This window comes from Penicillium arizonense (genome assembly GCF_001773325.1).
Source record: "Penicillium arizonense strain CBS 141311 chromosome Unknown PENARI_contig011, whole genome shotgun sequence".
In the NCBI taxonomy this organism is placed as follows: Eukaryota; Fungi; Ascomycota; class Eurotiomycetes; order Eurotiales; family Aspergillaceae; genus Penicillium; species Penicillium arizonense.
The window spans coordinates 827,352-843,838 of record NW_019173288.1 but is presented as its reverse complement, the minus strand read 5'-3'; the positions used below and the strand labels follow the sequence as shown (position 1 = coordinate 843,838).

At 50.6% G+C, this 16,487-nt stretch overlaps 9 protein-coding genes across 9 annotated transcripts; 6 read left to right on the top strand and 3 right to left on the bottom strand.

Annotated features, from left to right (window-relative positions):
• Positions 1-21: 21 nt before the first annotated feature.
• mep20 (uncharacterized protein) lies at positions 22-1,184 on the top strand (the record flags this gene model as incomplete). The annotated part of the gene is made up of 3 exons (XM_022632755.1): positions 22-250; positions 300-1,109; positions 1,165-1,184. The coding sequence occupies 3 exons, from the start codon at positions 22-24 to the stop codon at positions 1,182-1,184; spliced, it is 1,059 nt and encodes a 352-aa protein (XP_022487413.1).
• Positions 1,185-1,616: 432 nt separating this feature from the next.
• PENARI_c011G09982 (uncharacterized protein) lies at positions 1,617-2,587 on the bottom strand (the record flags this gene model as incomplete). The annotated part of the gene is made up of 3 exons (XM_022632719.1): positions 1,617-2,114; positions 2,179-2,429; positions 2,536-2,587. 3 exons carry the CDS (start codon positions 2,585-2,587, stop codon positions 1,617-1,619), a joined length of 801 nt encoding a protein of 266 aa, XP_022487547.1.
• Positions 2,588-2,949: 362 nt separating this feature from the next.
• PENARI_c011G04406 (carboxymuconolactone decarboxylase family protein) lies at positions 2,950-3,678 on the bottom strand (the record flags this gene model as incomplete). Its single annotated transcript, XM_022632572.1, has 1 exon — positions 2,950-3,678. The coding sequence occupies one exon, from the start codon at positions 3,676-3,678 to the stop codon at positions 2,950-2,952; it is 729 nt and encodes a 242-aa protein (XP_022487462.1).
• A 445-nt stretch (positions 3,679-4,123) lies between these two features.
• On the top strand, positions 4,124-5,394 carry PENARI_c011G05022 (lactonase family protein; the record flags this gene model as incomplete). The annotated part of the gene is made up of 3 exons (XM_022632588.1): positions 4,124-4,472; positions 4,519-4,992; positions 5,039-5,394. The coding sequence occupies 3 exons, from the start codon at positions 4,124-4,126 to the stop codon at positions 5,392-5,394; spliced, it is 1,179 nt and encodes a 392-aa protein (XP_022487493.1).
• Positions 5,395-5,694: 300 nt separating this feature from the next.
• On the top strand, positions 5,695-7,350 carry PENARI_c011G07855 (putative alpha/beta hydrolase; the record flags this gene model as incomplete). Its single annotated transcript, XM_022632662.1, has 1 exon — positions 5,695-7,350. One exon carries the CDS (start codon positions 5,695-5,697, stop codon positions 7,348-7,350), a length of 1,656 nt encoding a protein of 551 aa, XP_022487532.1.
• A 456-nt stretch (positions 7,351-7,806) lies between these two features.
• Positions 7,807-9,123, top strand: sitA (TOR signaling pathway phosphatase SitA; the record flags this gene model as incomplete). The annotated part of the gene is made up of 4 exons (XM_022632470.1): positions 7,807-7,960; positions 8,011-8,395; positions 8,453-8,784; positions 8,834-9,123. 4 exons carry the CDS (start codon positions 7,807-7,809, stop codon positions 9,121-9,123), a joined length of 1,161 nt encoding a protein of 386 aa, XP_022487623.1.
• A 299-nt stretch (positions 9,124-9,422) lies between these two features.
• On the top strand, positions 9,423-11,514 carry PENARI_c011G08935 (putative phenol 2-monooxygenase; the record flags this gene model as incomplete). Its single annotated transcript, XM_022632693.1, has 6 exons — positions 9,423-9,932; positions 9,982-10,866; positions 10,923-11,097; positions 11,155-11,271; positions 11,331-11,406; positions 11,463-11,514. 6 exons carry the CDS (start codon positions 9,423-9,425, stop codon positions 11,512-11,514), a joined length of 1,815 nt encoding a protein of 604 aa, XP_022487638.1.
• A 336-nt stretch (positions 11,515-11,850) lies between these two features.
• On the bottom strand, positions 11,851-13,593 carry PENARI_c011G08630 (uncharacterized protein; the record flags this gene model as incomplete). Its single annotated transcript, XM_022632683.1, has 5 exons — positions 11,851-12,051; positions 12,101-12,948; positions 13,005-13,218; positions 13,288-13,378; positions 13,430-13,593. 5 exons carry the CDS (start codon positions 13,591-13,593, stop codon positions 11,851-11,853), a joined length of 1,518 nt encoding a protein of 505 aa, XP_022487549.1.
• Positions 13,594-14,631: 1,038 nt separating this feature from the next.
• On the top strand, positions 14,632-16,142 carry PENARI_c011G01976 (M20 family metallopeptidase; the record flags this gene model as incomplete). Its single annotated transcript, XM_022632516.1, has 6 exons — positions 14,632-14,727; positions 14,790-15,172; positions 15,229-15,317; positions 15,374-15,677; positions 15,733-15,860; positions 15,910-16,142. 6 exons carry the CDS (start codon positions 14,632-14,634, stop codon positions 16,140-16,142), a joined length of 1,233 nt encoding a protein of 410 aa, XP_022487561.1.
• Between the last annotated feature and the right edge of the window lie 345 nt (positions 16,143-16,487).

Genomic DNA, 16,487 nt, shown 5'->3' with positions numbered 1-16,487 from the left:
CATCATACATTGAAACTCGCCATGCGTTTCGCTACACTGTCCACTGCTCTCCTGGGCCTCGCCCAATACGTGCACAGCTTACCAGTCGAAGCTGATGGAGCATCTGTGCTTGATGTCGCATTGACTCAAGTCAGTGATACCCGCATCAAGGCCGTGGTGAAGAATTCTGGCAAGGAAGATGTGACCTTTGTTCATCTGAACTTTTTCCGGGATAGTGCACCCGTGAAGAAGGTCGACGTTTTTCAAAATGGTATGCTAAGACTCTGAGCGGACCTACCTCCAATGCTAACTTCGAATAGATGAGGAGGTTACCTTCGAAGGAATCAAGCGCCGTTTCAAGCTTGAGGGTCTCACCTCGGAGGCCCTTACCTCGCTTGCGGTAGGAGAGACCTTTGAGGATGAGTTCGACATTGCGACTACCAGTGACCTATCAGCTGGAGGCCCACTGACATTGCGGTCGAGTGGCCTTGTGCCTATCGTCACCAATGGTACAGTCACAGGATATCTGCCTTACCGCTCGAATGATCTCAAAATCGAGGTAGATGGTGTCAAGGCATCTCGTGTTTTGAAAGCTATCAAGCCTCTCAATCGACGCACGTCCGAAAGCTGCAGCAGCTCTAGCAAGAAGGCGGCACTGGACAAAGCCCTGAGCAACACCGTGTCATTGGCAAATGCTGCCGCCTCTGCTGCGCTCTCTGGCTCTGCCTCCAAGTTCAGCGAGTACTTCAAGACAACCTCCACCGCCACTCGCCAGGTCGTGGCCGCTCGATTGAAGGCTGTCGCCAAGGAGGCTGCTTCCACTTCTTCGGGCTCGACTAAATATTATTGCACGGATGTGTACGGGTACTGTGAGACTAATGTCCTCGCCTACACACTTCCGTCTCAGAACGTCATCGCCAATTGCGATATCTACTATTCCTACCTGCCGGCTTTGGCAAGTAGCTGTCACGCACAGGACCAGGCCACCACAACCTTGCATGAGTTCACCCACGCCCCAGGTGTCTACAGCCCGGGAACTGACGACTTGGGATACGGATATTCTGCTGCTACTGCCCTCTCTAGCAGCAACGCGGTGTTGAATGCGGACTCTTATGCGCTGTACGCGAACGGTGAGTTTCTCGATCACAGACTTCTCCGGGGAGGCGAAAACTAACGAGACTATAGCAATCTACCTTGGATGCTGATCGCCAGTGTATTACATCCGCGGGGGTCGAAAGAGGCTGCCCGCGATAGGTATTTGGGATCAATTTCGCCGGTGTGTTGCGGATATTATGCTAAAGGGGTCGAATTGATGTCATGGGTTGAAGTTGTAGTTACGTCAATGGGAATTTGAAGTCATGGTGGAATTTCTTGCCTAGCTGGAGAAAGCTCGTAGAGGCCAGGCAGTTTGAGAGCGTAGATCTACTTCGGAGTAATATCGCCAGATTTTCATGTTCCGTAGTTGCCAAATCTGAATGAGTGAATATGCATATATTCATCGAGTTTCTAGGCTATCGATGCACCTCTGTCGGATGTCACAAATCACCGGTTTAGCAGCATGAATGCATCATCCCGGCTCAAGCAGGACATATTCCCAATGACCCGTCAAGTAGAGGTGAGACATCTCGCGGCCAGGATCATCGCCGCTCCAGAATGTACATCCAGTGGAACACTTCTGGCGCATAAACCGAAGTGGCAACGGGACCAGCAGGTGCCTTTAATGGGATACGCGCCCGGAGGGTCCAGTGGTCTGCTAGATGATGAAGTCCATCAAAGCGTATGCTTGAATATGAGAGGGCAATCCATGTCGAGCCCTTCTTGGTCAAAGGAGAAAGTTGTAAGGCCAATAGCTCCACGGGCCTCAGCGTGATGGTAGGGTTCATTAACAGCATTTTTTGAACAGCTGGGCAGCTAGTCAAAAGGTCATGACGTGATAAGTGATGATCTTCGGAAGTGGCTAGAGCGTCGCTGGTGCTTTTGTCGAGAATCACATCGAATGGCGCGAATTCAGTTAGAGTAGAGACATCATTCCAGGACCGTAAATCAACATGTAGCCAGTGCATGGCATGTGTCGGTTCCTTCTTGGTCTCCAACTCTTGACCACGACGGACAGCTTCAGTAGAAAAGTCAGCATTCTGCGATAGATTGCGATGGATAATTAGTCAAGTATAACAACACAATAGACAGAGGACAACTTACCACGATGCCATTGCCCTGCCACTTTCGCTCGATACATCGATCCCGTAGCTTATTTCCAAGTTGTGAGACGCCAGGACCAAGGTGCAAGACACGTGGGGTCATGATCATGTCCTTCTGGATGTTAGGCCGGTTTTCTAGGTCTGATAGGACTGCATCTAGAAGCGCTTCACCAGAGTTCAACCATTCACCCACATCACAGCCTGTCGCAAAGCGAGTATCCCAGAATTCAGGGTCGTCATAGTCGGGGGCCCCTTTAAGCTTCGTGTGTATTCTTGTCATCCTCGAACATGACAATAATAAAGTAATGGGTTCGCGATGAAGGGACCAGAATTTGCTTGGCGGTCAGGAAAAGCTGACCAATATTGTTTGGCGGGGCGGCAGGCCAAGGCTCCGCCGTTCCGCCCAACATGATGTCAGGTACTTGATGGACAGAGCTTTCTTACGGAGGGGAGAGGGAGAAGAGGATGATAATACTCTATGGAGGAGCACCAGACAAAATAGGGCTATGGACTAGGACAAGCAAACAAAGGAGGCCCGATCCCTGAGGCAATCATGCCATGCCAGTACTCCAATCTGCACAATTGGTCGATCCTCCTGACAATTCGACTTGCGGTGGGAATTCAATTAACTTGATAGAGCGCGGTGGGCGTGGATACCTTTATCACCAGGAGAAGAATCTCCTCTTGCGTGTGCAATGTACTTGGAGGGCCATAATCATTTCCGAAAACAGGAAATGGTTTCTCCGGGCGTATGCTAGATATATGGTCTCATTTATTGCAAGGCAGCGACCAATTCATCCACACTCTTCATCTGGCGGGCATTGTTCTCACCCACGTCTAACGCAACCAAGAATCGGCTGACACAGTTGTACCCAGCGATACCAGTGGTAAGCTCCACAATCTCACGATCATCAAATCCGACTGTCTTCAATTCAGCGAAAACCTCATCTTCCACAGTGATAGTCTGAGTCATTTGGTCGGTATAGCGTAAAACGGCCCGTTGTTGCGGAGTAAGCGCGCTCTTCTCGAGCTCAGCAACATCCCCCGTGGCGGTGGAAGGTAATGTGCGAGCAGCCTGCAATTCAGCGGGCTTGATGCCACCCTTAAGAGCTAGTGGGGCGTGGGCATTCCATTCATAGGTAGCATTGTTAAGCACAGCGACCCGGCAAACCGCCAGCTCCATGACACCAGAATCAACGAGGGTACGGGAGCGGATAGCTCCAATAAAGCTGTTCCAGCCATCAGCAACAGGTGGGCTATGGAGGAGGGATAGGTCAAGCGGAATCAATGGTCGAGGATTTCTACGCGCAGCGATGCGGGCATAGGTATCAACGGTGTCGGCCGAGGCATCGGCAGGCGGGGTGGAAGGGGCGTAGGGCAAGCGCATGGTGCGAATTTGATTGATAGGGCCGGTACGTGTATGCTTAGAGAAAGCAACAGGAGCACAGAATGGATCAATCTCGACAGTATGTCTAAGAGTTAACCTGCGGGAAATGTGCATGTTCAGTTACGGCATCTTGTCGATGTCATAACCGAGCGGGTGTATATGGGGGAAAGGTATTACCCGGTGTGGGGGAGGGTTTCTCCGGGGCCGAACTATGTGGGCAGAAGTGCATGTATAGACAGGACTGCTGTATATTCTTACAGACAGTTTAAGGGGTAACATGTACAATGACGGATTGTAACAGAGAAAGCGTATGTCAATTCTGTTATTGCTTAGGTCTACTATAAGATCTCTACTTCCTCAGTTATATCTAGTCCCTTTGAGTGTCACATATAGGATATGCAGACTCCAATTACCCCAGACTATTCTGCTATGGAAACTAGCAGAATCAAGGCCGACGCTGACGCCTAGGCAATGTCATTAATGGGAGTCGAACTACGTGGTCGGCAGTGAGTAAAACACACTCCCGGTGCCGCCCCCCGATGCCGACACAGCTCCCCGCATGCGGATAATTTCGCTTCTTTTCAACCGCATGCTTCGTCCACTCGCCTCGGCATTTGCCATTCCTCGTCGAACATTCTCTACCTCAATCGCCAATATGAAGCACCATCTGATGGTCGGTACTTGGACCAAGCCCGGTCGCATATATACGGTGCAATTCGATGATGAAGCCCTCACTCTGGAGCTGGTCAAGAAGACCGACATCCCCGAAGCTGAGCCAATCTCATGGATGACCTTCTCTCACGACAAGAAGGCCATCTATGGTGCCGCTATGAAGAAGTGGAACAGCTTCGCCGTCAACAGCCCGACTGAGATTGTTCATCAAGTGTCGCACCCCGTTGCTGGCCACCGTACGTTTCAAGAGTCCCTTGCAGATCCCCCGCTGACCTTGAGCAGCTCTCGCCCCCAGCAGCGAGACCAACACCCGTGCCATCTTCGTCCTCGCTGCCCACAAGCCCCCCTATAATGTCTACGGCAACCCCTTCTACAACTACGCCGGCTACGGTAACGTGTTTTCCGTCAAGCCCGACGGAGCTCTGGATAGCAATGTACAGAACTACGAATATGACCCCAAGACCGGTATTCACGGCATGGTGTTCGACCCGACAGAGACCTACCTGTACTCGGCCGATTTGTCGGCCAACAAGATCTGGACGCATCTCAAGGACCCCCAGACGGGTGAATTGACGCTTGTGGACTGCCTGGAGGCCCCCGAACCCGGTGATCACCCTCGCTGGGTCGAGATGCATCCCAGCGGCAAGTATCTGTACGCGCTGATGGAGGCCGGTAATCGATTGGCCGTGTACGTGATCGATGAGCGCACCCACAAGCCGGTGTTCACTCATATCACGTACCCTCTGCTGCCCTCTGGTGAGTGATGCGACCGTTCCCACTCGCGACTGTGTTAACCCAATAGGCCTTCCCCCGCGCAACAAGTACCGTGGCGATGTCACCTTCTGCACCAAGAGCGGAGAATACCTCTTTGCGACCACCCGATCCAACCATTTTGACGTGACCGGCTACATCACCGCGTTCAAGCTTGGCCCGCACGGCGAGATCGAGCGCCAGCTGTTTATCAACCCCACGTCAACCAGTGGCGGCCACTCCAACGCTGTCAGCCCTTGCGACTTCAGCGACGAGTGGTTGGCGCTATGCGATGACCAACTCGGATTCGTGGAGATGTACCGCTGGCGCGACGAGAAGCTCGCACGCGTGGCGCGTGTGGATATTCCGGAGCAAGGGTTTGGTATGAACGCGATCTGGTACGATTAAATGATAATGATAAACATGTAGATGCCAAAATAGAAGACGTTGTATAGAGCTATAGAGGGTAGCATAGTGTATAGAGTGTAGAGTAGAGTGTAGTGTGCGCAATGTATAGTAGAGTAGTGAAGTATAGCGTGGGGAACATCGGCAGTCGAGTTCGGTTGTGCTTTGCTTTCATCCGGAAGGGGCAAATCGAATGCCGAAGCTCTGTCTATATGAGACTTCGGTCTTGGATCCTTGCTTCCTGCTTGATTCTTGACTCTTGATTCTTGACTAACTCAACTCTTGAGTTGCACATCCCTCATCATGCCTACTCCCGGTCTCCTCTACGTCACCATGCAGCCCAAGGGCTCGCTGCCAGACACTCAATTCCACGACTGGTACAACAACGAACATGGCCCTCTGCGTCTGCGTCTGCCCTTCGTCACCAATGGCTTCCGTTTCCGTGCGACCGATGGCGAGCAGCCCGAGTATGTGGCTCTGTACGATATCACCGACATGGACGAATTGACCCGCGAGACTTACTTGTCGCTGCGCACTGATCTAATTAAGACAGAGCGCGAGAAGAAGACCATGGCACAGATTGACGTGGGTCGTCTGCTATACGATCTGGTGGATGAGCGCAGCAGCCCCAACTTCCGTCCGCTGGAGGACCAAGCCGACACAGATGCCGAGACCCGGGGCAGCGTTCTCGTCGCCGTCCGAGTTGCCACTGACCCCACCAAGGAAGCTGATCTGGAGAAATGGTATCGGGAGGAACACTTTGACATGCTCTCTCGAGTGCCTGGATGGCGTCGGAGTCGCCGCTTTGTTACTGCAGCTATTGATTCAGCTGCCCCGCGTGAACACCTTGTCCTCCACGAGTATGCCCCAGTCAACGGTCTCGGAGGCGATGCCCACAAAGCTGCCATGAGCACTCCCTGGGGAGCTCGCCTGATGAGCGACGTGGTGACCTCCAAGAACCGCCGTGTGTATGAGTGGTACTATACCTTTGGCCCTGCTCCCCGTGAGCTGACCTCATTGGCCGCCTCGGATGTCGTTGGACCCTGGAACTCCAACGATGGTCGCACTCGTACATTCCCATCGCCTACCCGCCCGGCTGTCGAGTCCTTCGTCACCACGGCTGATGGTGTCGAGATTCCTTACCGTCTGGAGGGTAGCACCGACCCCTACGCACCCGTAGTGGTGCTGAGCAATTCCATCCTGGTCAACTGGAACATTTGGGACCGGTTCGTAGATGCCTTCTTCGCCCAGAAGCAGAACCAGCGCTACCGCGTCGTGCGCTATCTCACCCGTGGCCGCCGCTCTGCAAGCGGCGAGCAGCCCGTGAACATTGATGTGCTGGCCTCTGACCTCGCCACCTTGCTGGAGGCCCTGCGTGTACCTCCCAAGGCCGCCCGTTTGATCGGTGTCAGCCTGGGTGGTGTCACCGTTCTCAACACCTCCCTCCTCCACCCCGAGCGCGTTGGAGCCTTCATCGCCTGCGACACCAACTCTTCCGCCCCCGAGTCCAACCGCAAGGCCTGGGGTGACCGTGTCGCCATCTGTGAGAAGGAGGGCTCTGTGGACCCTGAAACCAAGGAGCCCATTGTGGGCGAGGAGCTGGCCGAGGTCACAACTCGCCGCTGGTTCGTGCCCGAGTCCTACGAGACCCAGCCTGAGGTTCTCGCCCCGGTCAAGGAGGCGGTGCGCACCAACAGCCTGAAGGGCTTCGCCCACAGTGTGCAGGCCCTCTGCGCCTACGATATCCGCGAGCGTATGGCTTCTGCCACTGTGCCTGGTTTGTTTGTTGCTGGAGCCAACGACGGTGTCCTCCCTCAGACTATGCAGAAGATGGCCACCGATTTGAAGGGTGGTGCTGAGCTCAAGATCATCGACCGTGCCGGCCACTTGCCTATGGTGGAACAGCCTCAGGCCTTTGCCGACGTTGTGACGGAGTTCCTGGCTAAGATTGATGGTTGATTGCATTTATATAATTTCTATGTAGATATATTTTGTCCCTGCAAAAGAGTATATAGGGAAATGACTGAATGTCGTTGATGACCACCCCTTGAACATATCTACCTCCATTCCCTGTAGTGTAATCTGATTGTATTCCCAGTATGAGTGAAACTTCACGGGCATAGTCACGCACAGATTCATCCAGCGACCGTTGAGCCATGTGCCAGGTTGTTCAACGGGAATATCGGGACTAACCACAACTAAGAAATGATCTGATTAGGTGGTCAACAGATAACATAGACATATGTGAAGCTGTCCAGGTGGACAGTTGACTGAGAGAAGTCGAACGGGTCAAGTGGTAGCGGCAGTTCGGCGGGCGAAGGCGGCCAACAGCGAAATACGCATCTTGCGGGGAAACACACTCTGCTTCGGAGCATCTTTCACGCATTCCCTCCTTTTTATCTTTCATTCCCTGCCATGCCTGATAGCAAGATCCCTCAGCCAGGACCAGCTAAGCTGAAGCGCAATGCCGGCCCTGATGAGTGGCTGGAGGCAGCCAAGGACTGCAAGTATCTCTCAGAACCACACATGAAGCAGCTCTGTGAGATCGTCAAGGAATACATGATGGAGGGTAAGCAGGATCGGTCTGTGGCCTCGTCTTCTCATACTGACAATGTGCAGAATCCAATATCCAACCAGTCTCGACACCGGTCACGGTCTGTGGTGACATCCACGGTCAATTCTACGATCTGCTCGAACTATTTCGTGTCTCTGGTGGCATGCCTGATGGCACTGAACTGGAGTCCCCGAAAACCTCTCCCTCCGTTATTACTTCCGCCGATATCGAACCCCCATCCAGCATCAGAGACCCCAAGATTCGCAAGAAGCTCCGTGGCCCTAGCGTGAACTCCAAGGACGAGGAAGAGACGGGCGCCCGAAGTCGATCGGCCAGTGATACTTCTGCAGACCTTCAGCTCAACCGGAACTTTGTGTTCCTGGGAGACTATGTGGACCGTGGATACTTCAGTTTAGAGACCTTAACGCTTTTGCTCTGTCTGAAGGCGAAGTGAGCGACCCTAGGAACTGCAACAATAATAGCACGTCGCTAACCTATTTTTGCTAGATACCCCGATCGAGTTACGTTGGTCCGCGGCAACCATGAGTCGCGACAAATTACCCAAGTCTACGGTTTCTATGAAGAATGCTTCCAAAAATATGGCAGTGCATCAGTGTGGAAGGCATGCTGTCAGGTCTTCGATTTCATGACATTGGGCGCCATCATCGACGGCAAGGTACTGTGTGTTCATGGTGGCCTGAGCCCTGAGATTCGGACACTAGACCAGGTTCGTGTGGTAGCACGCGCACAGGAGATCCCTCACGAAGGTGCATTCTGTGATCTGGTTTGGTCTGATCCAGATGACGTGGAGACTTGGGCCGTCAGCCCTCGAGGAGCAGGTGAGATCCAACATGGTCCCTTGATGCGAGCACGGCTAATGATACTCAGGATGGCTCTTCGGAGACAGAGTCGCGGACGAGTTTTGCCATGTCAACGACCTCTCGTTGATCGCACGTGCACACCAACTGGTCAACGAAGGCTACAAATACCACTTTAACAACCAAAACGTCGTGACAGTGTGGAGTGCGCCCAATTACTGCTACCGGTGTGGTAACTTGGCCTCGGTCTGTGAGATCGGAGACGACCTCAAGCCCACCTTCAAACTGTTTAGTGCAGTTAGTGATGATCAGCGGCACGTTCCAACCTCGCGGCCAGGCCGCAGCGAGTACTTTTTGTAAGATGAGCTGAGTTACCGGCGCTGGCGTTCGGGTATTTCGGAGGGAGCATTATATAATGATTTAGACCAGACTTAATGATGCATACGCCTCTTGGGAAGAAGCATTGTCATGTATGAAGTAGGATGAATGAATACCATTACTACCACAACGGGTTCAACATAGGAAAAGTTTGAGGCAAATGGCCGAGGTCGTGTCCTGTTCCGAGCCCGGGATGTATTCCGAACTTCACGGGTCTAATCCCGAACACCGCATAAAAGACCCCCGGAGTATATGCAGGCTTATTCTGCGTGTTTGACACCATGGAGAAAGTCGACGTTCTTATTTGTGGCAGCGGATCTGCTGGGCTCTGTGCTGCTACTTGGCTTGCACGTTATGGCGTACGCTGCAAGATATTGGAGCGGCGTGATGGCCCTATGAAGATGGGCCAGGCGGACGGCGTGCAATGTCGAACCGTTGAGATTTTTGAAAGCTTTGGGGTCGGCGAAGAGCTTCTTCGTGAGGCTTACCATGTCCTGGAAGTCAACTTCTGGGCCGACAATGGTGCTGGTGTCATCAAACGGACAGGTCGAACAGCGGATACGCAGCCAGGTCTATCGCATCAGCCTCATGTTATTCTGAACCAAGCCCGAATTAACGGACTTCTCATTGAGCTGATGCGGAAATACAACGATCAGCAAATCGACTACGGATACAATGTGACCGGTGTTGAAGTGAATAGCGCCCTTGTTGCAGACCATAACGCTTATCCGATCAAAGTCACCGCAGAGAAGAATGGAAAGACAGAAACCTTTGCGGCGAAGTATGCACTTGTAAGTGCTCATTGATTTGTATCCAAGTCTCATTCTGATTCACCTCTAGGCCTGTGATGGGGCACACAGTGTTGTCCGTAAAGCCCTAGGGTACAAGATGATTGGAGACAGCAGTGATGCCGTCTGGGGCGTCATGGACATGGTTCCTCGAACAGACTTCCCTGATATCCGCAAGAAATCGACTATCCGGTCTCAGGCCGGAAACATTCTGATCATCCCCCGCGAGGGCGATAGCGACAACCTCACACGCTTCTATATTGAACTTGCCGCAGGAACCAACCCGAAAGAGGTGACCCTGGAGAATCTGCAGGCGCAAGCGCAAAGCATCTTCCACCCATACAAAGTGGAGTTCGTGAAAACTGTTTGGTGGTCTGCGTATGCAATTGGTCAACGTCATGCCGATTTCTTCCACAAGGACAACCGAGTCTTTTTGGCAGGTGATGCTTGTCATACCCACTCTCCGAAGGCTGGACAGGGCATGAACGTCAGTCTTCAGGATGGCTACAATATCGGCTGGAAGCTCGGCGAAATACTCACCGGTCTCGCTACTCCCTCACTTCTGGAGACTTATGTCCTGGAACGCCAAAAGGTCGCCATTGATCTGATCAACTTCGATCGCTATTTCTCCAAACTGTTCTCATCTGGAGCTGCAGCTTCGCCTGCCGAGTTCCAAGAAGGTTTTATCAAGTCTGGTAAGTATACAGCGGGTTTGACAGCAAAGTATGATATCTCGCCTATCACATCTGCATTGGAATCGGCGAAACTCGCCTCAAATGTGGCCGTTGGCATGCGACTGCCGAGTGCACAGGTTGTACGCTTCTGTGATTCTCAGCCCTTGCAACTCATGAAGTGTCTCAAATCGGATGGCCGATGGCGCATCATGGCTTTTGTCGGTGATCTAGTGGTTCCAGAGAATCGATCAAAACTGAACAGAGTTTGTCTGCCCATTTGTTCCAATGTTGATCACCATCTAATGTTTCTTTCTTTTAGTTTGGAGATTATCTTAGCTCAGAGGAGGGGCCAATTCACAAATTCACGCCTAAGAGCCAAGACATTGACAGCCTGATCGAGACTATCGTGATTGGCCATGGGAAGCGTCATGAAGTTGAACTGGAGCAAATTCCCAAGTGCTTCTATCCACTATCTGGGGAGAATCAAACAAGAGGTAACTTATGGTTTTTACGACACGACTATGCCGTTCCATACTGACATAACTTTCCAGATCTGCACAAGATTTATTATGACGATGAAAGCTACAATCAAGGTCACGGCCATGCATACAAATTCCTTGGCATTGATCCGACGCAAGGTGCTATCCTCATTGTTCGCCCTGATCAATGTAAGTGATTTGCCATCCTTTGCCAATCTGCTCATAAACTAACAGATAATGACTCCCAGATGTGTCTGCGGTTATGGGCTTGGGTGACTATACGGAGATCAGCAAATTCTTTGCCGGTTTCCTCAAAATCCAAACGTAGGTTGACACCTGCGGGCCTCCAGAAGGCAATGCACTAAACAAATGTGTTGTAGGGGCGTTGATGATGCCTATCGAGTCACCGGTCAATTTGGTAGCAGACTGTAATGTGGCTTGGTTGTATGGATAAATTGAAAGCAATATGAAGGTTTTACGATGACGTCCTTTCGTAGGCTTCTGGTTGGGGGTGATATACATATCTTTGCGGTTCAGGATGAAAGTGTGATGTTTTCCTCGATATCGATGCGTTGTGATTTTCTAGTATATATGCTGTTGTTGGTAGACACAATGGTCATTATATTGATACTTGATGAATCTGGCCATATGATTTTACATCGTTCAGTAAGCGGAGAAGTCGTAAAACGTTGTCTCACGCGCTAAGGTAAAACTGAATTAAAAAGACATGAATTAGACACTGTGATAGTACTATGGTTACATGCTATATCAGAGTACATATCGGAAGCTCTCGATCTCATGGTCAGTCTTGTTGGAAAGCTCGTCCTGCAATTCTTCTCGTTCGGTCATCTCCCTAGGAGAACCGTAAAGTCTATCCCTTCGGCGATTTTCCCAAATGTAAAAGACGTATAGACAAATCAGGAAGAAAATGCCAAAGGCAAGGCCTGCCATTGCTGCTTTGATTCCGGTCTTTTCATTATTAGCCATGAATAACTGAACGGATATGATAATGACTAACTTGGTATGAAGGCTCTTCTGATGGGATGAAGAATTGAGGTCCCACAATGTTGCCAATACAATATGCCGCAAACATAAGAGAGCTCACAGTACTCTTCTTTGTAAATCCGGCCACGTTCGAACTGATCAGACTCAGTGACAGAGGAATATTAGCAGCAAATACACTGCCAAGGCAGAGCCCGGTCATCTTGCCCGCTCGGTTGGTGTCATCCAGTTTCCAGATAAGAAGCATGCCAATCACTGAGATTGCTGTGTTAAGGATCATCATGATAATCCGACTCTTGGGAACAATAGCAGCGAAACCCGATGTCAGAATGAGAAAGACGAGCTGGGCACCACCAATTGGCATCTGAATAAGAAGGGCCTCGAGGTGACCAAATCCAAACCCGGAAATGATAATGGCAGAGAAGCTGGTGATACCACCATTGCAGAAGTTGACACAAAGAGTGTAGAGCACGAGAAACCAAGTTTGGAGATCTTTTATCGCCATCCAGACCTGGCCCCATTTGAAATTGCCGGTGTCCAGCACACCTGTTTTGTTCTTCAACGTTCTATGCACAGCAACAGAACGCTCATCCGGTTTTAGGAAGACTGCTTTGGCAGGCGAGTCTGGCAGTGCGAAAAATAGAACAAAAGCGTAGGCAGAGGTGACGGCGCCGAGAATAAGAAACAACAGTTGCCATTGGGCAATAGTGGTAATGTGAATATTACCAATGCCATATGCAATCAAGCCTCCTAGAAGCACAGCAACAGAGTTACCAATGAACCAGGCTGCTTGTCTGGCTGGCTGCTCTGCTCGAGTGTAAAACATGCCCGTTATGAGAGCAAAGCCAGGGGCAATCGAAGCTTCTGTATGTTACATTAGATATACAAGACCATGATAAGGGATGGATATCCTAACACACCTCCGACACCCAAGAAGAATCGGGCTGCCATGAGCCCACCCCAGTTTGTGCAGGCCGCATGGCACATTAATACTCCACCCCAGACAAAGACTGCAACGCTGAGGTATTTCCCCAATGGAAGTCTGACAATCAGATAAGAGCTAGGCCAACTCCATGCAAAGTATCCAAAGTAGAAGATGGCCGATGCCCAATTGTATTCGCTGCCTTTCAGGTTCTAGTAGAGGGATAGCGTTAGTATGTTTTCCAGGCAATGCAATAGATGAGCGAACCACATATAACGTACCAAATCTTGTCGAAGGTTAAAAAGAGTTGCTTGGCTGATGGCCAATTTATCAATATACTGAAGCATGTAGCATGCTCCCATGAGAGGAATTCTTAGGTTGGAATCAGCATATTTGCCATCATCGAAGAGAACAAATACTCACAGGAAGAGATCGATTTTCTTCAAGACCTTTTTCTCCAATGCAGGATTAGTCTCAACCTCAAGTACCTGACCGAAGTCTACATCGCGGGCGGCAGAGTTAGACTCGATCTTGAGCTTCCCTAGGTCGACTTTGACACCTCCGAGTGGCGGTTGTTGTTTTTCCATGATGTGGTAGAATTTCAAAATAAAAGATAATGACGATGAATTATGTAGAAACAAATGATAATAAGAACAGCGTGTGTTATATCAGCGACAGTTTGACTTGTTTATTTCTATTGATTTGGGGTCTATCAGGGGGACTATATCACTTTGGGGCAGGGATGCCGAGCCCTAACCTTCCAGGCATGGCGGCAATGGTGGCGACGTATAGATCACGAGATTTGTTGATAGGGAATCCCTCCGCCCTGATTTCCGTGATCATACAGTTAAGATTAGCGATTATTACGTTGATAAACCTCATTTCTCCTCTAATCCAGGCGGGGTTTATGCGATATCACCCGGCAGGAATGCACGGGCAAAATTGCGGCAATGCGAGGCGGCGGGAGGCAATTCTAGATGCCGAAATAACGTTCCTTCGTACATATAGATACTGAATTCTGCCTATTATACCCCTCGTTGTTGTCAACAATAAGATTTGATATCGATTGCCCAGAGAGCTAAAGATTAACCTCGAATCGGCTAGTGCAGCGAATCAGCACTCTTCATCGGCAACCCACTTTTACCTATCTTTGATCCGACGAGAATAGACACATCGGATAGGGGACTTGGCGATTGATTAACGACTATAGACAGGTGGTAGGTCGTTCCCCACACTCTAAAAACCTGGAGAAGTCCATGTGTTTATGGATATTTGCCGAGGGGCCACACTCCATTGGCCCAAATATCGCGGGAAGATACCGTCATTTCCGCTTCATACTTCCCCCTCTTGTTGGCATAGGTCTGTTCCCAAGTGATGGCCCTGGCCATAGGCTGAGATGATCCCACTCGTGACGATAACCGCCTGACTCTGTCGGCAAACGCCACATGAATACTACATGACTGATTATCTTTTGTAATGAATGGACAACATCGGATGCATCGGATGTCGTCCAGGAGGAACCTGAGGCCCCTGTGATAGTTAAACTTGGACTATCCTCATTTCCCTCAACAGTTAGCATTTGTCAAACACACATAGCAAGAGTTTAGAAAAGCCTTCAATCCACCATGACTGTTACAGCAATTGACATCGAAGAGGTAAAGGCTTCTGTAGATGCTGCCCTCCAAGCACTTCAAACGGAATTGCGAGAGCTCAATCATCAGGTTTGGATCCTCTTACATTTGGCCTTCTGTAGTCATGTCTAATTTCTTGATTTACCTTTCAGATTTGGTCCAACCCCGAGCTTGCATACGAGGAACACCTTGCTCACAATGCAATCTGCGATTTCCTTGATGCCCAAGGCTTCTCAGTCACTCGTCATGCGTACGGCCTGGATACCTCATTTGAGGCACTGAGCGGATCTGGTGGACGGTTGATCAACTTCAACGCGGAATACGACGCCTTACCGGACATCGGCCATGCATGTGGTCACAACCTGATCTCAACTAGCAGCATTGCGGCCTTTCTTGCTCTTTCGTTTGTATTGAAGAAATACGGAATCCCTGGCCGAGCTCAGCTGCTGGGCACACCAGCCGAAGAGAATGGAGGCGGAAAGGCCAAGCTGATCGATGCTGGGGCTTATAAAGGAGTAGACATCTCTCTCATGGCGTATGTACTCACCTCTGACAAGCACTGGGATTCTCGCGTTCTAATTATCTATAAAGTCATCCTGGTCCCCAGAAAATCTACCCGGACGAGGAGGCGTGTGATGGAATCGCTGGCACTTTAATGAATGCCCGCAAAAACATTCATTGTAAGTTCCTTGGTCCCTTCCTCTTTATCCCAAACTGATAAGTGGTTTCAACACAGGCGAATTTACGGGAAGAAACGCCCACGCTGGCGGCAACCCCTGGGAAGGAATTAATGCTCTTGACGCCCTGGTGTCATCGTATAACAATGTTGCTGTTCTGCGTCAACAGCTACTTCCAGATCAACGCATTCATTGTGCGTTCCTGGACACACCCAAGGTGGCTAATGTCATTCCGGCGTACACCAAGGCATTCTGGCAGGTTCGTAGCCCTACCCTCAAGGGACTCAACACCCTTATTGGCAAAGTGCGCAACTGTATCGAAGCCGGTGCGCTTGCCACTGGTTGCCAAGTCAAGATTGAAGAGTGAGTAGTCCCTGGTATCCAAGAACGTGCCATTGGCTGATAGATGTGCTTCAAGGGATGAGCTCTATACCGATGTCCGACTGAATGACACTCTGTGCGAGCGGTATTCCGCACACATGGGACGATACAATCGCAAAGTACTCCAGCGCCACGATAAAGTTCTGACAGGATCCTCGGATATCGGTAGGTAGTTCCGATGAAGCCCATTGAGCGGTTGAGCTGACTTCAATAGGCAATGTCAGCTACGAGACTCCCACACTACACACAATGTTCGCCATTCCAGCACCCCCAACATCATTCCCCCATCATCCGACATTTGCAGCTGCGGCTGGAACGGATGATGCTCACGCTGAAGCACTTATTGTTGGAAAGTCCTTGGCGCTCATTGGGTGGGATATGGTTGTGGAAGCTGCCATGTTTGATACTGCGCAGCGGCAGTGGAAAGATGAGATTGCAAAGGAGTAACCGTATAAATCAGAGTAGAGGCAATTCAATGTATCAGTTGTATACAAAAGAGTATACAAAGAGTAGGTTTAAACCGTGCACGTCATGAATGACTCAGCTTTCCCCGCGTTATCGGCCTTATCGGCTTCGGCACTTCTCAGACCCTCAATTCTTCCCATCTTCATCCAACCTTCAATCTTTCATGTCTGTGTGGAGTGGTGGGGGATTGTCAATCCATGTCCGTGCAATCCGGGCGTAACGGCCCACGTTCGAAGAGTGGTGAGTTCTTTGTCCCGGTTTCCCATGAGCCGGCTAATACCTTTCCCCGTAGGCTGTAGTACCTGTCGCCGTCGCAAAGTGAAATGC